Below are 25,576 nucleotides of genomic sequence, written 5' to 3' on the forward strand. Positions count from 1 at the left end.
TTCATTTCCGACTGGTTCTTTTTTATGGTTTCTATGTCCTTTTTCACGCTATTTAGGTTCGCACTAAGTTCCTTGAGCATCCTTATAACCATTGTTCTGAACTCTGTGTCTGGTAGTTTGTATGTCTCCATTTCATTTAGTTTATTTTCTGGAGATTTCTCCTGTTCTTTCATTTGAGACCTGTTTCTTTGTCTCTGCCTTTGGGCAGCTTCCCCGTGTTTGTTTCTACGTATCAGGTAGAGCTGCTGCATCTCCTGGACTTGGTAGAGTGGCCTGGTACAGTAGGTGTCCTGCAGGGCCCCATGGCCCAGCCTCCCTGGTCACCCGAGCCGAGCCCTCCAGGAGTGCCCTGTGTGTGCTGTCCTGTTGTAGTTGAGCCTTGACTGCTGTTAGCGGCACCGGGAGGGACTGACCCCTAGGCAGATCGGCTGCCAGGACCGGCTGTGATTACAGCGGAGGAGCTGCTGCGTGGGAGCTGAACCCACAGAGCAGGACTGGCTCCAGGGTGGCTGTGGTGCTCCCAGAGTCCCCCTACCCCTGAGTGTGGCACTCATGGCAGGTAGGGTGGTAATCTGGCGTGGTCTGAAGCTGGCCTCCAGGTGCACTGGCTCTGTGGCCTCCTGGGAGGTGCAGTGTCAGCCTCCACCTGCGCCGTGTCTGGGGCCAGCCAGCATGAGCTAGAGAGCGATGTGCAAGTGGCTGCTACGTGTGCTGGACTGGGAGTGCCCAGGAGAGGCTGCACTGAGAACTAAGGCCATCTGCTGCTAGTGCCAGGCCTGGGGCCTCTTCGCCAGAGGTATGGGGGACACAGATTTGACCTGGTACTTTTGTGGCTTTATTTTTTATATTAGATCTTTGCTTCATCTGGAATTTGGTGGCCCAACTTGCTTCCCAAATGGGCTAGCAGTTGTCAAAGCATCATCTTTCTGTCACTAGCTTGAATGGCATTTTTTATTATGAACTCAGTGGCTGGTCAGCCTGGCCCCTGGCATTTGATGGCAGCTCCCTCCCTGCTCTCCAGGTTAATGAGGGCGAGCCCAACGTGATGTGGCTGTCAGGGCTGCACATTCCGGAATCCTACCTCACGGCCCTGGTGCAGGCCACCTGCCGGAGGAACAGCTGGCCCCTGGACCGCTCCACCTTGTTCACACAAGTGACCAAGTTCCAGGGTGCAGACGATGTGAGTGAGCGGGCAGGACAAGGTACGATCAGCCCCTGTGGGTCCACAGCCTCTCATGTGGGCTCTGCCCCCCGCCCCAGCCCTCCCCAGTTTTGAGGGGTGGGCTTTGTGTGAGTCGAATGGGCCAGGCTGTGTTTGGGTCATGCCGCTGCACATGCTGGCTGTGCCTGTGCACTACCACCTCCTGGCATCTCCAAGGGTGAGCACACATGCCTGTCTCTCCACCCATTTCTCCTGTGAGCCTGGGCTGACCTCAGGGCAGACCTGAACCATGCTCACCTCGCTGGTTTGTGTGAAGCGGGCTCCTGGGTCAGAGTCAGATCTTTCAAAGCACTGAATTACCAGCTGGCTTGCCTGGCAACTGTGAGGGGCCCAGGGCATGGGAGCCAGAGAGAGGGTGGGCTAGACTGGAACCACTACACTAAAGCGGGCCGTAATTCCAAGTGCCTCAGACATTGGTCACTGCGCAGATGGTAGCTACAAGCCACTGTTTCCCAGGGCCACAGTGTGGGGACATTTCACTGCACGCACAAGAGTCCTCTTGAACTCTCAGAGGGGATTTGTGGTGAAGAGCCCAGAGCACTCAATTTGTCCGACATACTCAAGTGGCTCCACAGCAGAATGACGGACGCCTCTGTGAGCCCCAGTCTCTCCCTGGCACCTCTAGGATGCTTTGTGTCCGGGCTGTACCTGGAGGGCGCTGACTGGGACATAGAAAGAGGCTGTCTTATCAAGAGCAAGCCCAAGGTGCTGGTTGTTGACCTGCCCGTCCTGAAGATCATCCCCATTGAAGTCCATCGCCTCAAACTGCAGGTAGAAGCCCCACCCCATCCTCATTTCTCCTCCCTTCTGGCTGTAGTTACACATGAAGCGGCTTCATGTAGTCCTGCTGTTTAACACCAGGGCACTTTCCCTTCGCCGGGTGGGGGAACCCGTGAGGAATAAGCCCACGTAGAGTCACTTCCCAGGGCACGCAGAGACTTCAGAGAGAACAGGGACTCCTGTCCCTGGGGACAGGTTTAGGTTCAGGAGCTGTGGTCCAGGCTAACTTCAGGAGAGACTCCTGCTTCTCATGAAGTTCTATGGGCAGGGCCAGAGTCATAGTTCCATGTGGTATGAATGCCTGCCTTCAGCTCCGCCTGGCCTGGCTCCTCTGTCGGTCAGTGGGCCTGTTAATGTTAGTGGGGATTGTCCTGCAGACCCTTGGCCACGTGCTCCTTAGATGCAGCCTGGCAGGAAGGCCCGTGTTCCAAGCACTTAGATGGAGGCTTTGCCCCTCCCTGGGTGATGGGCTCTCTGTCCACAAGGACCTCTCATGTGCCTTTCCTCTGCAGAACACCTTCCGGACACCCGTCTACACCACCTCCACCAGGAGGAATGCCATGGGGGTCGGTTTGGTGTTTGAAGCTGATCTCTTCACCACGGAGCACATTTCTCACTGGGTGCTGCAGGGGGTGTGCCTGACCCTGAATTCTGATTAATCCCCTGGGCTTGCTGAGGAGTAGTCAGGTCTGCTCTCATTTCCTGAGGCCTCTCGAGAAGTGGGAGGGGCATTGACAACACTTTTCCTTTCAATTGAAATTAGCCACTTTCATTTCTTTTCATATAGATTAACCTGCATGGTTTAGTTTTCAAAGGTATTTTTTTCTAAGGATTCAAAAAGAGTAAATTCAAAAAGATAGTATTTTAAGATGCTGAGTTGTTTTGGTTTTCCTTCTCAGGGGAAACACTTTATTAAGCGGAGTGCCTGTCACCTCGCTGGCACAAGAGCGAGCTGTAACGTGAATACCGTTCAGAGGCGCGGACTCGATAGCGCAGGTCTGCTCAGCAGACATCTCCTGAGTGTGGGAGCAGTGTGCTAGGGTGTGGGGCAGCGGCCCAGGCCACTGGGCGAGGTCGGGCCACCGCCCTTCCCTAGGCTCACGCTGCGGGGCCAGGTCAGGCTGCCTCTGGGCCAGGTTGGGCCACCGCCTCGTCCTGGCCTTGCTGCTGGGCACAGAGCAGAGGTGCCGGCCACCACCACCCACAGCTGCTCTGTCCCCTTCCAGAGCTCTCTGGCCCACCTGTGTGTCTCAGGTCCGTCCGTGTGCAGGCAAGGCTGCTGAGTGTAGTGTTTAACGCGGGCATGAGCTCCCAGCCCTGCTCTGCCCAGGTCTGTGCAGGCCTGGTGCAGGATTACAGTCTCCAGGGCTGGTGGCTGCTGGGCATCCCTCCCTCCCACACACCACGGGGCCAGCTCAGAGCCCTGGCCGCCTGAGTGGAGGTGAAGAGCAGGGCCACACACTTGCACAGGGTGGGGGCCCGTCACGGGCAAAATAGCTTTGCCAGGACCTCAGAAGAGCAGACCATGCTGCTAAGGGGTAGCTCTGGGCAGTGAGAGAACAGGACTCCTCTTTCTGAACCCCCTCACCGCACCCCACGGGCCATGTTCCTGGGTGAGTGCCCCCCCCCCCCCGCACCCTTACGGGTCATGTCCCCAGGGTGATCACCCCTCATACTCTACAGGCTGTGTCCCTGGGGTGAACCCCCCACCATGCCCCTACGGGCCGTGTCCCCGGGGTGAGCCCCCCACCGCGCCCCAAGGGCCGTGTCCCCGGGGTGAGCCCCCCCACCACGCCCCATGGGCCGTGTCCCCGGGGTGAGCCCCCCCACCACGCCCCAAAGGCCGTGTCCCCGGGGTGAGCCCCCCCACCGCGCCCCGAGGGCCGTGTCCCTGGGTGAGCCCCCCCACCGCGCCCCGAGGGCCGTGTCCCTGGGTGAGCCCCCCCACCGCGCCCCGAGGGCCGTGTCCCTGGGTGAGGCCCCCACCGCGCCTCATGGGCCGTGTCCCTGGGTGAGCCCCCCCACTGCGCCCCGAGGGCCGTGTCCCTGGGTGAGCCCCCCCACCGCACCCCATGAGCTGTGTCCCTGGGTGTGCCCAGTGTCTGGGGAAGAATGCAGCAGTTACGGGAGGTCCTGCTACGCCTGTCCCTCCAACTCCTCCTCCCCTCAGCTGGTTGAAGAAAAGACACAAAACAGAAAGGAGGCAGGTTTAGAAATTAAAGTTTGTTAGGATCTTGAACATTTTGGGTAAAACTAACAAAAAATATGAGCACACATTCAGGTTGTGGTGATGTGAGGAGTGACGTCATCTCATTTAGTTCCTATGACATACAGATACAGCTGCTCAGTCACGGTGCCACCCTGGGGAAGGTTGGGGTGCAGGGTCCCCGGGAAGGAGCAGGCTGCCCCGCAGGTGTGTGGGCTCTGGCTTGGTAATTAGGCATGTGGCTATCTGACCTCATTAACGTTGAGTAGCGATGCGGCCTGCGGCCCACACTCTTGTGAGCGCGCTAAGGTACACGGAGTGAGGCGAGAAGCAAGCCATTCGGCGCACCGGTGTTTGGCCACAGCGGTTAGTAAGTAGGTATTCTGCAGCAGGGACACGATCACATTTTGGTGTCAGTAAGACAGCAAGTGGAGCGGGAGGGGAGTAACCTGTTGAAAGGCCTGAAAAAAATTTGGCATGCATTGAAAAAAAAAGTGTGGATGGATGAGTTTTGCCCAGTGGTGATCACAGTGCGTGGACGGCCCTGGGGGAAGGTCGCCCGGCGGGCTCACACAGTTCTGTCCGTCCCTGAGTTCTTCCTGACAGCTTTGCCTCCGTTCACCTGGTCGACCGCCAGCGTCTCCACCTCAGGCGGGGCCTGCGGCGAGGCGGCTCGGTGGATGCGATGCGCCACGCCCACGTGCACCTTGTGCTGCTTCTCCCGGGCGGGGCTCTGCTGCTCGCTGCCACCGCGGTCGGATGCGATGGGTGGGATGACCAGGGGCCTCTCCTTGATCAGGTGGACCTCGGCCGACTCCCGGGCCAGCAGGAAGGGGGTGGGGTCGGGCATGGCGTCTACCGGTTCCCGCAAAAGGAGTTTCCGGCTCTCGGCCCCAAATCGGTAGACCTCGTCAAATTCCGGGTGCAGGGGGGCAGACAAGCTCTTCTTCATCCTGCGGCGGGGCGTCTCGGGCAGCCTGTCCCTGGGGGGGGCCGGCCGGTAGCCGGCCAGCACGGGGCTCCCCGATGGGCTGCCGTCCGAGGCCCCACCGCAGCCCAGCAGCTTCCTCTTGGTGGCGTGCAGCTGGGCGGTCAGGTAGGCGACCGTGCTGGCGCGCTGCTCCAGCTCACCCGACAGCACGCTCAGCTTGTGGCTCTTGACCTTGAGCTCCTCCAGGTAGCGCCGCTCACGCTCCTTGATGGTGTTCTCCAGCACGGCGATGGCGGCGTTCTTCTGCTCCAGCTGCCGCAACAGCTCCGCATTCTCCTCCTCCTTCGCCTCCAGCTGCGCCTCCAGCTCCGCGCACCTCTTCTGCAGTGCGCAGCCTCGGGAGGACCCATCCCCTAGAAGCACAGGCACGGGACCGGACTGAGGGTCCACTCCCCCCCCCGTCCCCCGCAGGGCTGGCGGCCGCAGTGTGGGGTGCCTTGCTCCCACAGTGGGTTGGGCGGCCAGGTCCCACAGGGCAGGAGACGGGGCCCGGTGGCACTGCCAGCTCCTAGTTCTTGGGTTTCTTATATAAAGGAAGGCCTCCAAACTTAAAAACTGCTGAAGCTACAACAGGCAATTTCAGAGTTTTTGGCCTCACCAAGTACTGAGGCTTAAACTGGCAGCAGGTCCGTCTGCCTGCTCGGGTAACATTTATTCAGGGCCTGCTCCACTCAGGGCACTTGTTTTCAGAGACTGATGTCCAGAGCCTCCATGTCGAACACACAGAAACGCTGGTATTGCAGAGGGGAGAGGATGTCGGGTGCTCCCTCTCCCCTGACATGGTCCCCTCTCGTCTCTGACTGTGGTGTACCTGTGACTGTTCTTGGGCCACTCCTAGGCCCGTGGCCTCCCCCTGGGGTGTGCAGCCTGTCAGTGCAGCAGAGCAGGGTCCGTGGAAGCAGGCGGACCCTCACGTGTGTGGCCCTGTCGGGCGAGGCTGCAGGGCTGGGGAGGCTACCTGAGCTGTACACTGCTGCTCGGGGCGGCAGGGGCTGGGGCCTGGGGGCCGGGGCTGTGGGCTGACACTGGCTCCCTCCCTCCCCCTACCTCTTAGAGCTCTGGCCACGCAGGCAGCTCTTCACAGCAAGTGTGTTTCCGTCCAAGCGTGTAACCAGTGAGAGCTAGGGGCACTAGCGTGGGCCAGAAGTGCATCATTAACTTCCAGGGACGGAGTTCTTACCTGTCTGTTCTGAACTTTTCAGTGTCAGCTCATATGTTAAATCTGAAAAGGAAACTACAGACATTAATCCTGCGTGGTCACAGTCCACTTCAGAGGTTTCATCAGCCCTGGACATGCAGAACCGGCTGGCTGGTGGGTCCTGCCCAGGGGGGATAGTTAGGGGGTGAACGCGAGAAGGGGCAGGAGTGATCAGCAGTTCCTGTCCTACTGGGGTTTGGAGGGGAGCCTCCTGGCCCCTCTGAATAGTGGTGTTAACTGCCAGCCTGCAGATCAGAGCCAGTCTGTGAGAGAGCTGACCACCCTGATGCTGTGTGAAGACTAGAGAGTATATAATCTTCGGGCATCTAGTCTTCATACAACATTGGGGAGGTTACCTTCCACGGACGAGCAGGGAATTTCTGGAGGCCCGGAAACTGCCCAGGAGTACACCCCATCATCCAGTTAGCAAGCCGCTTGCTTTGCTGTTACACTGTGGTCATAGTTCAAAGGGCACTGCTCATTCCAGCCACCGTGTTTCGGTCTTTTAAGTTCGCGGTAGGCCAAGGAAGGGCTTTGCAGCTTTCCTCCCTGGTGTAGCCAGGTGGAGGATGAGGGACAGCATACAGACAGTCTCCGTGATGGTGGTCAGCCACAGCAGCAGAGGGGGCCCCTCCCCAGGCCTGGTGGACCAGCCACCGCCTGAAGCTTCCCTGATGACGGCCCTGCTCTGTGGCCTGCCCCGCTCCTGAGGGCACGGCCCTAGGCACCTGTGCAGTGCTGCTGCAGCCTCCTGATCTCGGCATGCAGGCCCTTGAGGGTGCCAGCGTGCTCGCGCTGCAGGAACAGCAGGTTCTTCTGCGCGCTGTGCAGCTGGTTCTCCAGGTTCGTGGCTGCCATGCTGACATCCGGGTGACCTGTGGGCAACAGACAAGGGGAGTCACGGAGGAGGAGGATGCTGTCTGCCCACTGCCCTTCTGGCCCTGCAGGCTCTCAGACAGCAACTCCAGGTGCAGAGGGACACATCAGATTCAGGGCTCCCTGACTCTAAATTCTCTCGCCTCTCCACTGGCCACCTGGCCTCCACAGACCGTGACCAGGATCACTCCCGAGAGACTTCCCTGACCAGGTCAACACTGGCTGCCATTCCACAGAAAACTGGGTGCCTGAGACACGGGTGAGCATGCCCTCAAAATGGGGTCTAGACCAGGCCCAAGTGAGGAGCCGGAGGGAGGAGCGGGTGGGGCTCAGAGGGAAGTCCCTGGATTTCACAGAGCTGAGCCCCAGTCCTTATTGGGAATGGCCAGAGAAATACCTCACAGGGCCACATGGTGCCTGCAGGCATCTAGAGTCTGTCCCCAAACCCTGCCCCCACCCTCCATGAGGCTGCAGTCATTGGTCTGTGCTCGCTTGGGGCCTCAGATCCTCTGCCCTCGCTGTAACTCGAGAATGCAGTGAAGTCCACCAGGCTTTTAGAAGAGCTGCCAGGGTAATTCAAGATGCGCAGCTGGACTGAACAATGCATGGGGTGAGAGTGCATTATCTCTTTATAAATGACTCGTAAAGGCAGACCCTGGAGTGCGTTTTCCCAGTCTGCCATCAGAGCTCTCACCGGAGGGAACCCCACTTGTCAAGGGGCCTCCAGTGTGTGGCATATGTGCGGGACGGCTCTGGAGATGACCACACACAGGCGCTGTCACCACACTGGGCAACCCCAGCTCTGGGGTGCAGCAAAGTTCATATTGCACCCTCCGTGCACGCTCCTGGCCTGTGCATCGCTGGGTCCCTGCGCAGTGTCAGGCAGACAGGAGGCATGGGGTCACCACTGGCTGAGCCAGCAGGCCAAGGGGCCAGCCTGCCGAGTGTGGGTGTGGCACCGACGAGCCTCGTTTCCACGGGCGGACACTCACTCCACAGCACACCCCGCATGGAGCAAATGAGTTGCTCTGACAGTTCACGACAGCTCCGCCCAGAGCTAACAGCATGAAGTGAGATGTGCCTGGACCCGCTTCTCACGTACCATGGGGGGGGGGCAGGAAGGAGAATGCCATGTGGCAGCCACCCCCTCCCAGCCACAGTGCGCCATTACATTCTACTTGTGCCCCATGTAGATGGGACTAAAGTAAGGACTCACTTCTAACCACCTCAGCCAGTCAGCAGTGTTGACCTGGACTCATTCTGGAGCTCCTTACTTCACTGTCCTGACCACAGACACGAAAACGCACCCTTGCTGCTCCCCCCAGCATGAGCAGGCTGTCTTGAGGAGCCATCGCTCTGGCCATAGGAATGGTATGGTCACCTGTCATGTAAGCCGGGAGCCCCGACGACTCCATCTGGAGCTCTGACGGGCGAGGACAAGGGTGTCTCATCCCTGCATGAGTCACGTGCCGTTGGACTCCCCTTGTTCACACTCGGTGTGACTTACAAGGCCTGAGAAAGATGAGGCCACCTGTCCAGGGTGCTCTCCATGTGCTGGACATACACACACCATACAGGCCCTCTTAGGTTGAGGACACGGGTCACATCTCCAAATGAAATCTAAATCACTCATTGGGGCTCCATAGCTCGGGTTAGAGCACTAGTCTTGTAAATCACTCATTGGCTCAAAAGCTCAACAGTATCACGGACATCCCAAGGACAGAGAGCAGCTGTCACCTTAGAAGAAGGAGACGTTTTCATTTCTGACCCTTAGCTACTGGTGACACGTGATCATCGCAGTGACTCAATCCTCCCAATAAGTTGATGTGAACGAAGCTATAGAAATCTCCCTTTTGGTCAAGGAGACGCAGCGAGAAACGTAGATCATCTGGAGGGAGAAATGGCATGGGTGCTGAGGGGCCTAACTCCGCCTCTGTAAGACACCGTGGGAGTCGGCAACACGGAGGAGCGCCCTGACCCGTCCTTGCAAGGGTCGGCGTGATGAATGGCGACAGAAATGCAGGCTGTCTGCTCAGCAGCAGCACTCACCCCATCTCAGCTGTGTGTCACCCGGTACTGGGGGCTGAGGCTGCGGAGCCCGGCCAGCGAGCTCTGCACTTTCTGGGGCACAAGGACACGTGTAGTAGCATTCCGCCTGGCTCAAGGCAATCCAGTTCTGTCCTGAAGCGTGGCTGGGAGCCAGCAACAGTTTTCCAGTCCCCTGCTCAGCCAAAGGCAGCACAGCCTGGGCCCCGGCTCTCCTCTCTCCTCAGACGTGCTGCCGGAGGCTGCCGAGGAGGGGCTGCTCCCTGTGACTCATTCCCAGGGCCCCCGCCACCGCGGAACCAGAGGGCGTGCCCCACACCCATGAGTGCACATAGCTGGCTGGGTTTCTCCCCAAAGAACTGCAGCAAACACAGCGGGACAAGCATCTCTGAGGCAGCACGCTGGCTGAGCAGGTGGCCTTGCTCGGGAGGCGGGTGTTAAGCTACATACACGTTTCTTTCCTGTGGTAAATTTCCTGGGTATTAAACTTCTGTTAATTTACTGTTCCCTCTGTAGGTTCAGAAAATTAACACATGAGAAAGGCTTTCCTTTCCAAATGTTATGGCTGGGTTCTGCAGAGGGGGGCTCCCAGAGCGGAGAACTGCTGACACCCTCGCCCAGTGACACCACAGCCCATGTCTAGCTCTCGTCCTCATTCGGAAGTCACGCTGTGTCATTCAGGGCATCAACGCCCAGATGATGATACTGGGATTTCATTCATGGGCCTTCTGCTCTCGTACAAGCACAGTGCGTACCCATCACTTATGTGGTGTGTGCTCTAAGTGCCCCCCTGAAGGAAAGCAGGGGCACCCTTCCAATGGGAAAATAAATCAAGAGACACGACTTGTAAGCCTTGCAGCCCCTCTGTGCTCAGCTCCAGGCTGGGGTTGATTTCAACCTCATGCAGAGACCCACAAGCTTTCCAATGTGCCTGCGTCCAAACGTGAGCACTCTGAACTGAGGGGCCTGGTTCCCAGCCGAGTGGCCACTGAGTGGGGATGGGAGCATAGGGCCCCCAGCACAGCATCCAGCTGGGGCCACGTGATCGGCCTGGGACAGCCCTGCTCCAGGCGGCAGGGCTGGCCCCTCCCTACAGTCCAGGAGACAACCGACCGCTGGAAAGGCACTGCTCACCACCCAGTGTGGCCGAGAGAAGCACCGCACCACGAGGCTTGCTCTGCCACCTGCAAAGTTTTCCAGGACTTGGGTGGGGGCAGGGCATCCTGATGGGTAAGGCGCCCATGGCATTGCATGTGTCCTCACCCTCTGGATCCCAGTGTGACTCCGTCCGAGCGCTGGGGGGCCACACTATCTTCCTCCCGCCCAGGCCCACCTGGCAGGAGCTCTCTGGGGGCCAAGTCAGCAATACGGCTGTGCAGGGCAGCCAGAGACGGCCCTGGTGGAGCATGGGGGAGGGGCCCGAGCCAGATGCATCACTTTCCTTCTTAAACGCACACCTTTCTTTTCCTCCGTCTCCCAAGCACACGCACAGGTCTGGCCTACATTTTCATCTTCAGACCACGTCACAGCCTTCTGGGGTTCTGGGGATCGAGCCCCATGTTCCCAGAGGCCCTGCCTAGTGGGCCTGTCTCACCCTGGCCCCGGGCCCCTCCCAGCCCGCGTGCCTCGTCCACACTGCTGCCCTCTCCCCCTGGCATGTGCCACGCTCCTCCTTGTGGTGTCTTTTGCACACCTTGTTCCCTTGGTCTGGAGTGTTCTTGGCAAACTACCCCCAGCCCCCTGCCCTTCATCCTGCACATTGGAGCTCATGTGTCACGTCCAGGCTTCAGATAGTTCTCACCACTTCCTAATGTGCCGTGTGGAGCCCTCAACAAGGATCGCGCTGCGTTACCCAGAAAGGCCTGCCGCAGCGCTGACTGGGACATGACCTCACCCCACAGTTTCTCGACAAGTCAGCAGCAATATCTCAGAGTGCCTCTGGACCACATTCCGGGACTGAAGGAAATGGAGTAGCTTTGCTAGGAAAGGCTCTCACCACTCAGAAATGGGGAGTGTCTTTGTTCCTGTGCAAGCAAAAGCAGACTTATCTTTGGCTCCACACAAAGCCTGTGGAAATAGGGTAATAATTTTAGTATCTGAAAAAATAGAACACCACACTCACGTGGTAGCTGTGGATCAGTTCAGAGAAGCTATTTTAGAGTCATGCCTTGAATAAGTTATGACCCACTCACATTAGGTTCTCTCCTGCCACGAGCCATCAGAACAACCAGAGCCCGCCGCCCTGTCTGTGTGCCTTTTGCAAGGTCCGCAGCCCAGCAGGCCCTGCCCGGCTCTCAACTGACTGCAGCATCTCTGCAACTTGTGCACAAAGCCCTCCCTGTGCTGCTCTGGGGTTGCAGAGCTGAAGTGCGGCCATCGAGAAGAGGGAGGTGGTCAGGGGACAAAGGCATGGGTGTGGTGCTGACACCCGAGGGGAGAAGAGATGAGTCCTAGCAGGGTGACAGTTTTCCAGGCGGGTTTGCGGGCTCAGAAAGAAACCCCGGAATCAGCTATGCCAGCACCTCTTCATGTCATGATAAGAAACAGAGGCCCGGGAAAGGTCTGCTTAACACCACGGGATGGAGCAGAATGGACAAGCTTGAGGTGCTGGACGGTTGGGGTTCAAATTGGAATGCCAGCCTGTCACCTAAATCATGATACCTAACGCACAGGGTTGGTCTTAGTGCTAAATGCAGTCACTTATGGTGTCGGGCATACAGCAAGTGCTCACTAAATGTTATATTATTGTATGTGACTGTTGGTCAGTGGTTACATAAACAGACCTCCCAGGTGTTTACTCAGTCATCACTCGGGTGTTTCCCGAACATCATTCATGTGTGGAAGTGAGCTGATAAATGCATTCCAGTGACTTCTGGAGAGGGAGACGTGAGAGCAGGGTGAAGCCTTTGCTGCTGGCCCCTCTTCCGTTTTCACGGACAGGGGGAGGAGCCATGCGGGCAAGCAAGCGGAGCCTAAGCTGGGCGGTGCCCTAAGGGACAGGAAAACCTACTTCTTACTGTGCAACAATCCATACTTCTTTACAAGCAGCTAAAAAAGGTCCCAGGCTAATTAGGCCATCAATTCTAAATCTGAGATAGCCACTTTTAGGAGAAAGGACAGTTGCCATCTCTGGAAATGAACACTGATGTTATTCTGCATTCACAACAGTCATGGTGAAACAAACTATTTCAAGGTGTAGAACCCTACAGTTTCTCTTTGCACGGGTAATTAAGAAATTCAACTGGCAAGCTATTTGAGAATCCCCCATAATGATGGCACCAAGAGAAAGGACATCATTTCAAGAAAGCGTAAGCATTCAACAATCAGTACAGAAACATTTTGGTAAAAATAATGGACACAAAGTGGAATATCACATTTTATATATGTAAACAGATAAGAAGAAGATCTAGAAGGATCTCCAACAAATCGTTAAAAGCATTTATCTCTAGATAGTGAATTGTGGGGTGGTTTTTACTTCTTAAAAATCCTACTTTGGGGCCCTGGCTGGGTATCTCAGTTAGTTAGAGAGCTGTCCCAACATGCCAAGGTTGCGGATTTGATCTCCGGTCAGGGCACATTTAGGAAGCAACCAAGGAAAGCATAAATAAGTGGGACAAATCAAAATTGTGCTCACTCTTGAAAAAAATTTTTTTTTAAATTCTACTTTGGTATGACCTAAAAAAACTTCTGTAATGTTGAACACATATTATTTTATAGTCAGGAAAAACTGACAAAGCGATTTTTCTCAGAAAAATATAAATCACTTAACTATCCACCAGCAGAGTGGTATCATACGTTTTAATTATGTTGTTCCAGGGTCATCTTGGGTTGCTGGAATTGTGATTAGTTCACCAGAACCAGAAAGAATGAAAGGGAAAGCAATTTCTACAAAAGTAACAATCTAGTGTCCCCAAGATAGGCAGAAAGCGATCATGACGCACGTTTGAGTAATTCCAACCTGCATGCGTTATACATCCCTGTGACGCTCTGACATTATCCATCATAAAACACAAGGCCCATCAGCCACTCCTGAGACGCTGACAGCCATTTCCTTCTTAAGGAAGGTGTGGCCTGACTTCTGTGTTGTAATAGCTGCGATTAGCGAGACTGGCAGTTAGACACGGAAACCTGATATGTGGCAGTCTGGAAAGTCGGCAGTCACTGGGGACCTGTGTGATGGAGTCATTAACCTTGCGTTTCTCTGCAGTCTGATTATCTCAGACTTTAATGGTTTCTATGTGGCTTCTTTTTTAAAGAACCACGTCAAGTGTCTATTCACTGGTGGAGGTAGCTCAGCCCCGCCATGGGAACATTCCTGGGAAGACAGCAAGCCTATGTCTGCAGTTTGCCTGGAAGTGGTTCTCAGTGGATGGTGCTAGCCAAGGTGGGCAAATGTAGAAGGTCCCTGGCCTTCAGAACCACATGTAACTCTGGAGTGTCCCAGGCCTCCCAGAAAACTGGGTGACTCGGTCGCCAGAATGCCCACGCCAAGGCGGACCCCAGCACAGGAAGCGGGAGCACCCACACCCCGGATCCTGACCAACTGGGAAGGGTTGCTATGCAGGCATGACACCAGTTCAGAGAGGTGGTCTAAGAAGCTCCTGTAGGGGAGGGGGCGGCCGAGTGGCCAGGGGTGGGGGTGGGTTGTGCTTGCCCTGCCCTGCCTCCCGTCCTTGCCCGGGCAGCCTCCAGGGCTCTGCCCTCCTGGGAGCACCCAGCAGCCTCACTGCCATGAGATGGACCCGGAAACAATTACGGCTGGAGAGAGAGGTGCCTGCTGGGAAGGTGTGACAAGCCGGTCACTTACCCAGATGATCCTACGCCAACCACTTTGGACACACTAATGCTCACAGCTCACCACACGGATAGCTTGACCTCGTGCCATTTTCCTCTGAGTGGGAGGGAAGGCAAGCAGGTTATCGCTGAGTAGTGAATGCTTCCCTTTCTGCGTCTGACTGTGATGGCAGCAGATTTTAACTACTAGTTGATATAACTAAGAGATAGAGCGATCCAGATGCCAAACTGTCTTTTCACACTAATGAAAATAGGAGATTTCTTAAATCTTAGTGCTTGGTGGTCTCTTAACTAAATTGTATTTCCCAGGCTGAGAAAATGTGCTTGATTGCTTTAAAAATCTCTCTCCACATGGCTTGCCAAACAGATGAACCATTTCAACTGATTTAACGGATAGGGCCTCTTTTATCCATGATGTGGGTCTAATTATAGTGTAGGTTTTTAGGGAAGAAATGTATTAATTACTAAAGTTCTATATACTTTAATTTAGCCATAATTTCCTTCATTAGTTCCAGAAAGATAAAATAGTCAAATGTTTCATTATTGCTAACAGAACATATTTAGAGATAAACCCTTCTCTGGTGTCTGAGATGATTATCACATACAGAGAAAAAAAGAGTTTACCCTTATGACATACTCAGCAGAGCTGTGCCGGGTCCCAGCTCTGTCACCTTGGACAGCATTATAATTCAGCTAGGCAAGCATGCAAGCAGGAAAAAGTCACTGCTAACGTGCCCGTCTACAAAACGGGCCCAGACTCAGAAGGCTTTAAACAGGGGACATGAGAGATCTTTGAAATTATTAAAATAGCCCAACAAGAGTCTACATAGTGACTGAAGTCACCATGGCCACGCACTTAATTTTAGTAATTACATAGCTGCTGCTGCTAATACTGTTTTTCGTTGGACATTTATTTCTATGCAATAACAACCTGCATGCTGATTTTTTTTTTAAAGGAGATAAACTTATTCTTTGGGGAAGGCATTTACCCAGATCTTAATTTCCTTAACACTGGTTTTTTGACAGCTTTAGCATGCCCACCTAAGGCTGCCTGACCCTTCCACCTAGTGACCTGACCGTCCCGACAGACGATTCACCTGTGGACATGTCCTTTCCGTGAGCTTTCTGGGCTGTGTTGCGTGAATCAGGCACATTTCCCTGAGGACATTTCAGGCTGACTGCCATCAAGTTCTTCCCACTCACAATGACTTTCTATGACGTCAGGGGAGGGGAGAACTCCTAGGATCCTGCATTCTCGTCCTTCAGTGAATCATGCGTGGAGTTCCAGGGCAGGGGGTAGAACTCCGCATGAAGCCCCGTGGGGGAAGGTCTGAGATCCAGGCAGAGATGGTGCTCTGTGTCCTGTCAGAGAGCTTGCCCCAGCGACCAGATTTGGACTGTGTTGGGTCAGCGAACCATTTGGACGTTAGCCCAGCAGAAGGAAATGAAAACAAACAAAGAAAAGGAAACGATGGTGTATTTCACACACTGTCTGCTGTAGGAAGAGAGCAGAAGACATTGGGCAAAGGGAACGGCAGCTGTATGTCACATTCAGGGTGTTCCAAAGAATGGGGTGCAAGTCTGCCTTTTCCATCCCATCCATTACCTTGTGGAAGGTCAACGCTTCTCATTTGCACTTTTGTCACTTTCCCCATCTGCACATGGGCTTTGTTTTCTTTCTCTTGTCCAAGACAGGACCGACAATGACCCTTTCAGGGCCCATGTTTATTTAGATGCTTTTAATGCTAAACACCCGAGGTACCTGCCTGCCAGGGACTGGGGTATTTTGGTTTAGAGGGCCCAGATTGTCCATGGGAGCTCCCACATTCTTAGGCTGGGTGTGTCAGCCTCTGCTGGTCGGTCCAACTCTGGTGAAGTCCCCTGGTCCTTTGGGAGCCGGTGGCATTTGTTTTTCCTCTGAGTTTTCATCATGGGCGGGACGGTCGCTGGGGTCACACAGGCAGCTGCTCCGCCTGCTGGCTGCAGGAGAGGGAGAGGGTGGAGCAGCTGCCTGCTCCCCGCGAGGCTTGCCTGCGGCTCGGCCCTGCTCCCCCAGGTGCTGCCCCCACAGTCTGCACTGCGCCCATGGCAGTGCTGCAGAGCGGTCCTCCCTCCCGCCTTCCCAGCTTGGCCTTCACACGGGCTCTGTGTCTGGCTAAGAAAATATTCAAAGGCATTTTTTTAAAAATCATGAGCTAAAAAATCACCCATAATAGTAATGATGACTATTACTACCAAGTATCTACGGGCCAGGCTCACAGACGAGCATGTAGTTCTTGAAACAATCCCACAGGTGCGGTAAGGTCAAGTCCTGTTTTTTTTAAGGGACTAGAGCTCAGAGGAGGAAGCCACTTGACCGGGTTTACATGTACTAAGGGCGTGAGCTGAATGCAGATCTGTTTCCGAAGGCTGGGGCCTTCTCCTCCTCGGCCCTCCCTGAGGTGCCTCCTCCATCCCAAACGTGTGGTGTTTGGAACCAGGTCTCGTGGCAGCTCGGGGAGAAGGTGTCTGTTCCGGTGGTTCACTGTGCATTCTGGGTCGTCCCATCCTGGTGTGGCCATGACAGACAGAGCAGTAGTGAAGCTGCTGGCAATGGCGACAGCTGCCACCTAGCCAGCGTAGCATGTGTTGGCTCCTGTGCTGGGCATCCATGCCACATCTCGGCAAACCCTCAGGACAGCTTGATGAGGCAGGGGCGTGCAGTCTCTCTGACTTGACGTACTGAGAAACTGAGGCACAAGTAACAGACGACTTGCCTTATTGAGGTCACACACAAAACCTGGTCTTTTCCTGGTGCTTCCTGGCTCCCTCTTCCCTTTATAAGGAGGGAGAAACTGTGCCTACACAGGCCTAGCTTTTCAATCAGAAAAAAAAATTTAACCCTGAGCTCAGAATTTTAGCATCCAAGGACAAGATTTCACCAAGGTGTGACCTTCTCCGTATGTCCCTGTTCAGACAACAGAGGACTGCAGGGGTGACCTGCCCTCTTCCGTGAGCTACAGGGACACAGCGGGGTGGGGACTGACCTCTCAGGCCTGGACCCGGCCCCGCCTCCTGTTACCTCGGCCACGTCCTGCACAGCTCCTCCGTGCCCCATGTCCCATCTGCAGCATGGGAAACGGCATCGGCTTTCTCAGGCACGTTGGGAAGACTGAGGGAGTTGATCTGAAGAGGCGCTCTGCAACAGAACTTAGTGCGGCCCTGGAACATTCTGCTCCCTGCTGTCCGATCAAGTTGCCGCTCGCCATGGGAGCACTTGAAACGCCACTGCTGTGTCCGAGAAACCAGATTTTTTTTTCATTTTATTTGAATTAATCGAAATTGAAGCAGTCCCATGTGGCCAGGGGCTACCACATTGGGCAACACAGCCTGAAAGCATTCAGAACTGCGCCTGGAACTGCGTGCGATGACTCCAGCATGGAGAGTCACACCCAGATGCGTGTCCTCAGCTCCCAGATATGCTGCCGTGGAGTCTGCTGTGGCCCGTTCTTGCTGTGCAGGAATGACCTAATATTATTGTCATTATCGTCATACCATCCCATCTCACATCTTCATAGCAGTCAGCACCATCTAGTTAGGTCATGTATTTAGCTGTCTTACCTTACCAGAATATAAACCTCGTGAGCACAAGAGACCACCTGTCTGTCCCCTGCCCTGTCACCACACGTAGAAGGATGAATGCCCCCTTCCCCTGTGTCACTGGAACTGGTCCATTGGGAAAGGGTTCCTAGCTGAGAGTTGGTGGTGAGCACTGGCATTCTGCTCTGACATGCAGCAGCCCCATCAGAGTGCAGCGTGGATGGTGTGTGTGGGAGCACTTGAAAAGTCCCCCGACTGCCGTGGGAACAAGCAGAGAAGGGAGCAGCTAGTGCACGTGTGCCTTTGGGGATGATCTCAGATAAAAGAGACCTGTCGAGCTGTGGAAAAATGAAAGTTTCGTTCCAGTGGGAAGGAGAGAGTGGGCTTGCTCAGAACACACAGGACCTCAGCGGATGCAGCTTACACCAGGTGAAGCGACCTCTGTCAGGCGCTGGGGCACAGCACAAGACCCTGCCTGTGGCCGCGTCTCATGTAAACAAAGGGCTCAAATTCTCGCTTTAAGAACTTTTCAGTGGCGGGCAGCAACTCAGGAATTCAGGAGGTGCTTGCGCTGAGCTTTGAGGATGCTTTTCTTGGTCCGTGATGAAATGAGAAAAATGAGGACAATGCGAGTTTTCTGCAAAGGTAAACTTTTATTGAATCTGAAGGAGAATTTATTTTAATTTTAGAATTCCTAAAAGCCTGGGAACCACTCACATTACCAAGGGATTATAGTGACAGCCGTCAGCTTAACATCATCAGTGACTCTTTTTTTTTTTATCTTTTGATATTTACAATTCCTGTTTATAGTAGGCTGGGCAACCAATCCTCCTTGTAAAGACACAGCTAGAAGAGAGAGACCAAGCCAGCCTCTGCTCTGAGGTGCTCACTGTGTGCTCAGGCCTCTTTCTGCCTCTGGTTTATTTGGGCCTAGGAGATAGTGATTAAAAACAAAGACAGCATGGAATAATTAAGTCCTTAGGTCTATCCTGTATGGGGCCAGGGGAACAAGAGTCCATGAAGGCCCGCCCACTACCACACCTGAAGCTCTTCCTTATTTACCTGCCTGTGTCCCTTTGGGGTGGTGTAAGTCCCTGGCAGGGAGAGAGCATGTCCCCAACCATTCTGGCAAGGGGGAGGCTTATAAGAGTTCTGAGTACCACTCGCCACCCCAAGCAGAACTTTAATGTGCCAGAGGAAGCTGTGTTCTGTCACTAGGAGCAATGATGGGGGGGAGGGGTATCAACCACGGCAATCACAGGTACCAGAAGCCTGGGCCACTACATTCCCGTTCGGGCCCTATAGCCTGCACAACCACTGCCGCCTCCTGTGGGGACTGCATAGTTCTGTGGTGACAAACCCAGTGTGCCCTGGGCTCAGGGCATCTCTGCGGGGAAGATACCAGCCTGGCCGGTTAACAAGTTCACTCCCTTTCCCTCTAAGACCTGGGGACGGATCATCAGCTTCTCACCAGTTTCATGTTTGTGGTGAGACCTGAGAAGGAAGGTCGTGATGGCGTCCAGGGCCTCCTTACAAAGGTGCTCTGCTCTAACCACAGCCTGCTGCTGGGCAGAAGCCAATGCGGCTTCTACAATTAGTCAACGGTCACCCAGAACTGCTCTGAGTCCCACCCTACAACCGTGGACGAGACGGGGTGGCACTTCCACACGGCCCTCAACCCAGCTGTGTCCAGAAAGGCTTCACTTATTCTGACTAAAAATCCCGCCGTTGTCCTCTAACCACAGTTTGGCTTTGCTCTTCTCTGAACCAGACCCCAGCACCACAGGCATACTGTCCGGACACCCTCTTTCTGTCAAAGTAGGCCTGGCCACTTTCTCAATGGGAACGAGTTCCTCTCCTGAAAGCCAGCACATGCCGCTGAGCTGAGCCGGGTCACGTTCACGGCCACGGCCACAGAGCCGTCCTCCCTGCACACAGCCTGGCTTCGCCCCAGAGGCAGTGCCTTCGGGCAGGGCAGAGAGCTGAGAGCTGCTGCCCCGTTCCACCCCAACTTCCGGTCTGGTCACCAGGACTGAACCAAAGATAAAGGGGATTCACTGTCCAAGACAAAGACCGACCCCTCCTTGAGACAGAGGGGCTATCCATGAGAAGTCTGCCACGTTCCTGTCTTTGGGAACAGAAAAGTCAAAACATAACAGCAAACCCTTCTTCATTTGCTTCTCACTCACAGGACACCAGAAACAGCCTTTTCAGGGCGTGCTGCTCACTAGTTATAATTCACACGCACCAGCAATGCGGAAGCCATGCGACATGAGAAATGGGCCCCTAGGGTGGCTGCCTCACAGCCCTTCTCCCTGTACCGTCAGTAAGGCGGCCACGGGGCACATCTGGAAACAGGTTGGGAGGGAAATCTAAGGAGTAAGAGGGAACGATTCTTCCACGGATCTAAATTTAACATCTTAAGTCAGGGGTCGGGAACCTTTTTGGCTGAGAGAGCCATGAACACCACATATTTTAAAATGTAATTCTGTGAGAGTCATACAATGACCCGTGTACGTTATGCATTATCCAATAAAAATGGTGTTGTCCCAGAGGACAGCTGTGATTGGCTCCAGCCACCTGCAACCATGAACCTGAGCGGTAGGAAATGAATGGATTGTAATACATGAGAATGTTTTATATTTTTAACATTATTATTATTTTTTATTAAAGATTTGTCTGCGAGCCAGATGCAGCCATCAAAAGAGCCACATCTGGCTCGCAAGCCATAGGTTCCCGACCCCTGTCTTAAGTGCTACCAAGGAGGCGACAGAGAAAACGCCAAGCAGCAGAGCATCACCGCTGCAAAGCCCATGCACTACGCACAGTGTTCCGCCTCTTCCATCTCCCTGGATGTCAGACTTCAGCAGCTCAGGCGTGCTCTTCTGTGCTAAGTGGCGGAATGCCACCGCTCAGTCCCGGGAATGTGGCTCATAGCAAGGAGCTCAGAGAAAAGGAGGACATTCGTTCCCTCTTTCTTCCAGCCACAGAAGAGCAGACGCTTCATGCTTCACAAACTTAGTTCTGATAAACTGGGAATAATCCATGCAAGTATCAATCTCAGTCTGCTTGTCAGTGTGGAGATGGGAGCATCAAAATATAAACTCCTGTGTTCTGATGAACAAAGACGTCTTCAAAGACATCTGTGCAGTGCCTTCAGAGACTGTAGCTAGGAGCTATAAAATGTAACCCTTAACCTCTAAAAAGGCTGCTTACTCACTGACTGCCTTACTTGAGAAAATACATTATCCAACAATTACTGTAGCATCTCTGGTTTTGTCTGTTTCTGAAGGAATAAAAATGTGTTTGGTTTTCTTTTTCTTTGTTAGTTGGCTAGAACTGACTCTTCTTATCTTTTCCCTTCATGCATAAAGTATAAATAATAATGTATTCCTTGTTCAAACTAAGTCTGAGAGTCTTTGTCTAATCGAAATGATCACACCCAACTTCAGGTGGTGGACAACAGGCACAAAAGTAGGAGACAACTCATGGAACTATTCTTAAAAGGGTTAGAAAAAATAAGTACATTAATTCAGAACTCCCCCCCCCCACACACACACATCTTCCTAAACCAGAGGTCAAATGCTGTCCCACTGAAATCGTGCATGCGCGGAAAGCATGTACTAGGGGCTCCGCTGCTCACAGGACACTCTGCTGGTTCCTGGGCCACAGAGTACACCCCCACACACACACACTTAACACGCCTATTGTAATTGACAGTAGCCGAACCTTTGTTATAACAGATAGAGCATCATTCCTGTTGTTGATAAATTATCGTTCCCAGGACTGGATTAGCACAACTAGGGCACATCTAACATCTTCTCCAAACACAAAGCTCTCCTTCCCGTCTTCCCATGCCCTGCACACTCCTCCCTGCTCTGCCTCAGCTGCAGCTGCCCACACGTGTGTAAACGCCACGCAGCACACTGAGAAAGTTCAACACAACCGACTGGAGGTGGATACAACTGGGCTTTTTGCTGTGAAATCTGAGTCTGGCTTGAGTAATGGAATAAACAGAAACTAAATGCAGAGCAAGCACAAGAATCGGCCTTTAATCAGTATTAAAAAAAAAATTTCAGCCAAGAGAAAAGAATCTATTCACCTTCCCAATCTGCTGACTCTGAGAAGAATGACTGACATCACTCTATTTCTACAAAGAGCTTTAAAAAGGACTCCTCTGTTTGCCTTCAGAGCCGGAGGTAATTTTCCTCTTGATTAAATGTTTATTATAGAAAACAGAAGCCACAGGAAGAAATACAAGTCACATATAATTAAAGAATTTTTTTTAAGCAAAACACTGAATGTGAGAACACTGTTACCTATACAACCCATACAAATGCAAAGGAGGATTAGAATCCTCCTCGGTACCAGGCTGGCCTCTCCCTCAGTGAACATCTTCCCAGGGTTTGGACAGGTGTCTGAGGATGCTGTCATGCCCATAACTACAGAAGAACCACGATGCCCTCCAACCCAGTTCCTGCTGGACTCCAAGGTGCCCCCATCAGAAGGCCACTCCCACAGTGGGGTGATGCCTCCTAGTCACCATTCCGGCCCAGCGGGAACCAGCTAACCCAGAAACGCTGAAGGGAATGGAACGAAAAGCCCCTTCTTCCCACTGCTCTCCTCATAAGCCACTTTTGCTTTTATGTCAAAGGGAAGTAAGTCTGTTACTGTAAGTACCACCCATCCTCTTCTGTACTCGGAAATGAACTCTAAATACACAAAATCCCTTTGCTGTATGCCAGGCCCCAAATACTTGGGAGACAGGACACATTCTACTTCCTTGCTCCAACCTCTGCAGGTTTGAGCATCAAAGCTGGAGATGTAAAAATTGGTGTCATTTCTGGCACCTACCTAACTAGTCTGGAGCGACTATCTGAGTGAAACATTTACTGCACCTTTGGTGGGTGAAGCACATAAAGGCACTCAGTGGCTGCTCCTGAAAGCTATTCAATTCAGTAGACATTAATCATAGCTTAGTTAATAAACATGTGTGTCCACTATACATTAGGAGCTTTTCATGGCTGATCTTGTTCCCTACAGGAGAAAACAGGCCTGTGTCTTTTCTTGCCAGAAATGAGAAAATGCTTTGTAATCTAAAAGTAACTACTGTATTTCTTAAAAGCATAAACAATCACTAACACTATTACTGCTGCAAATGCACCAAGTAAGTAATGGTGACGATAAAGTGATTTTAACCAACAAATAACAGATGGAGTTAAGAACCCAAATAAATGATCTTCTACTGCAATGAAAAGATTTCATTTTTAAAAAAAGAATGAACAGTAAAAATATCTAATTTCCATAAAACGTGTTTGTTAGATGGATGCATTTACAGATGCCACAATAAGTCTGATACAGGGTAATTGTTCTGTACTTTAGATTTTAAATATAACTGAACTAAATTTACTGAGTATAACACATACAGAGAAGAAATAAAAACTATTTAAGGTTTCTCAGTAGGGTGTATGTATGTGTAAACACCCCTATATATACACATGTATATATCATATATAAGCCTTAAAACCTATCAAAAATGTCACATAAGATGAACGTTTAGCCAAAGGAAATAAATTCAAAAACATCTTTGGAGGTAAATATCACTCCAAAGATATTTTTAGTATCTTTCTCCTTACACTTCAATGACAAGAAAATACAGGCGAACTCTTGACTGTGAAAAAAAAAAAAATCACTTGATAAAACAATAGTAATGCCCTTTAAATAAAATTTGAACTTAAAATCTTTAAAATATCTATCTATCTATCTATCTATCTATCTCCCGGCAATAAACTCTTACAGGTAGGTTTCTGGAAATGCGTAACATTTACTTCTATTTTGTTACCAAACCGAATGCTACAACCTAAATTACAGCGCATGATGATAGTTCTTCTCCGGATGCCTCATTTTTGTTACTTACTGGAATAGATCATACTGCCAATGATCAAAGCTTGAAGGTAAGCAATGCAGGTCAGCAAGAACGAACGCCTACACTAAGTAAACTGGAGTAGTAACTCACTGTAGCCCAGGCAGCTCTGTGGCCGAGCCTGGAGCTCTGCTATGTATTTACACTATGCTGAATTTCTTCTTTAAAATTTCGTTGGAGGTAGCAACGATTAATAAAATTATATAGGTTTCAGGGGTGCCAATCTACAATACATCATCCGTATATGGTACTGTGTGTTCACCACCCCAAGTCAAGTCTCCTTCCATCACCATTTATCCCCCACTTTACTCCTCCCACCTCCCCTCCACCCTTTTTCCCTCTGGTAGCCACCGTACTGTTGACTGTCTAGGAGGTTTTTTCCCCCCTTGCTTTCACGAATCACAAGCCGTTAAGGTCAACTAGAGCCCCCATCAAAGCTGCAAGAAAAGGCAGAAAAATAGAGTACTTACATCCAGGGGTATCAGCACAGGAGACACTGTAACTTATCGGAGAAGGTCTCTAATGTCCCCAGGGTGGTAAGGCGCATTGGAAAAGGCGATGTGGATTGAGAGGGCCTCTTCCCCTCAGCAACCCAGTGAAAGCCGGGCCAGGCCCTCGGGCGCTCTTGGTGCACCTGCAATGCGGATCCCTCCCCCGACAATCCCACCCCGGCCTGGCACGAGCGGCCCCTGGGCTGGCCTCTCCCACCCCATCCGATTGGCTTGGGTGCGTGGTGCTGCCGGTCCGCAGCCTGGACTGGAGCCCTGGCAAGGGCATCCCCCTCCGCAGAACCGGCTGGAAGACCCCGCAGGCGGCCGGCGCGGGATTGCTGCGCCTACCTCACGTTTGCCCTCCTTGCCAGCACTTGGTCTGCCCCCGGGAGGGTTCCCGCAAGCGGACACCCTCCCCCCCCGCGCCCCGGGGCTAGGACGGGGGACCCCTCACCCCGGCAGCGAGGGCTTAGAAAATAATCTCCGTGATTTCCTGTCTCGACAGGTGCCCCCAGCCGTCCGTCCGCTCCGCGAGCCTCCGCGCAGGCACTGCCAGGTGAGCGGAGCCGGACCCGGTCGTACCTCGGGCCCCGCCTCACCTGCGGGCACGGCCGTCGCGGTCCTGCAGGCGGCACCCCCCTAGGCGCGGTCCTCCGGGCGGGCGGCAGCGGGGGCCGGCGGCCCATGGGCGGGGCGGGGCGGGGCGGCGCGGCGGGCGGGGCTAGCTTTCGGCTCCGGCCCAGCCCCGGCCGGCCGCCGAGGGAGGTCAGTGGGCACCGCCCGCCGAGCGCATCTCGCCGGCTCTCACCGAGGCGCTCGCCGCGGTGCACGCTGGGAGCGGGGCCAGGCCGTGCAGACGGGGCGGGCGGCCGAGGCGCCGGCGCGGCGGCGGGTCTGTGTCTGCGCGGCGGGGCGGGGGCGGCCGATCGATACTCACTTGGCCGGGAGGGGGCGACGCCCCCGGCTCCCGCAGCTGGGGCGGGGCAGGGGAGCGCACCGTGGGGAGGGAGGGTCTGGTTAGTGGGACGCAGGCGCACAGCTCAGGTGCGGCTGCACTGCGGTTGCCCTGGGTAACGCGGGGCGGGGCGGGGAACGGAGGAGCGAGGCCGGCGAGCGGGAGCGCGCGCGCCTCGCGGCGGGGGTGAGGGGTGGGTACCCGGGACCAGCCTGGGATTGGGGGGAGGGTGCGCGCGGGCGACCGAGGGGCGGGGGCAGCGGTGAGGGGCCGGGGCGCAGGCCAGGCGGTGCGCATGCGTGCGGACCTCGCTCCCCCGGGGCTCGCCGGCCTCGTGCGTGCGCACGCGCGTTGTCCCCCGGAGGCGTCTGGGTGTGCGGAGCGCGCGCGCGCGGCTCGGAGGCGCACCTGTGAGGTGTCCCTAGAGGAGAGGGCGGGTGGGTGTGCGGAGCCCGCGGCCTGGGGCGCCTCGACCCCTCACTTGGAGTGAGTTCTCGGGCGGCCGCGCCGCAGCC

At 54.0% G+C, this 25,576-nt stretch overlaps 4 protein-coding genes across 26 annotated transcripts in view; 2 read left to right on the forward strand and 2 right to left on the reverse strand.

The window, feature by feature from the left end:
• The window catches only part of DNAH10 (dynein axonemal heavy chain 10), a 135,871-nt gene extending 133,043 nt beyond the window's left edge, over nt 1-2,828 (forward strand). The window contains exons 77-79 of the mRNA XM_066260762.1: nt 1,022-1,202; nt 1,848-1,993; nt 2,515-2,828. Of these exons, the coding sequence (XP_066116859.1) occupies nt 1,022-1,202; nt 1,848-1,993; nt 2,515-2,661 (474 nt within the window). The 3' untranslated portion in view covers nt 2,662-2,828. The remainder of the gene's footprint in view (nt 1-1,021; nt 1,203-1,847; nt 1,994-2,514) is intronic.
• A 1,377-nt stretch (nt 2,829-4,205) lies between these two features.
• Nucleotides 4,206-25,172, reverse strand: CCDC92 (coiled-coil domain containing 92). 5 transcript variants are annotated; one of them, XM_066260768.1, is made up of 4 exons: nt 25,044-25,172; nt 7,126-7,272; nt 6,380-6,421; nt 4,206-5,552 (listed from the first exon to the last, which is right to left on the reverse strand). In XM_066260768.1, the coding sequence occupies exons 2-4, from the start codon at nt 7,253-7,255 to the stop codon at nt 4,777-4,779; spliced, it is 948 nt and encodes a 315-aa protein (XP_066116865.1). In that variant the 5' UTR covers nt 7,256-7,272; nt 25,044-25,172; the 3' UTR covers nt 4,206-4,776. The 5 variants fall into 5 exon arrangements, with proteins under 5 accessions (XP_066116865.1, XP_066116861.1, XP_066116863.1 ...); XM_066260764.1 differs by lacking the exon at nt 25,044-25,172 and adding an exon at nt 24,706-24,859; XM_066260766.1 differs by lacking the exon at nt 25,044-25,172 and adding an exon at nt 24,689-24,806.
• The window catches only part of ZNF664 (zinc finger protein 664), a 110,439-nt gene continuing 109,732 nt past the window's right edge, over nt 24,870-25,576 (forward strand). For 11 of the 19 annotated variants that reach the window (XM_066260770.1, XM_066260773.1, XM_066260769.1 and 8 more), the window contains exon 1: nt 25,388-25,547. Coding sequence is in view for 5 of the 19 variants with exons in the window: in XM_066260786.1 (XP_066116883.1) it covers nt 25,357-25,547 (191 nt within the window). In the remaining 14 variants the exon portion in view is untranslated. Of the gene's footprint in view, nt 24,999-25,122; nt 25,255-25,343; nt 25,548-25,576 lie in introns of those variants that run through there. The other 8 variants (XM_066260786.1, XM_066260788.1, XM_066260790.1 and 5 more) reach the window with 4 other exon arrangements.
• LOC136322509 (uncharacterized) lies at nt 24,873-25,358 on the reverse strand. The gene has a single exon (XM_066254473.1). The coding sequence runs from the start codon at nt 25,356-25,358 to the stop codon at nt 24,873-24,875; it is 486 nt and encodes a 161-aa protein (XP_066110570.1).

The sequence above is a fragment of the Saccopteryx bilineata genome, chromosome 2 (genome assembly GCF_036850765.1).
Source record: "Saccopteryx bilineata isolate mSacBil1 chromosome 2, mSacBil1_pri_phased_curated, whole genome shotgun sequence".
Lineage (NCBI taxonomy): Eukaryota > Metazoa > Chordata > Mammalia > Chiroptera > Emballonuridae > Saccopteryx > Saccopteryx bilineata.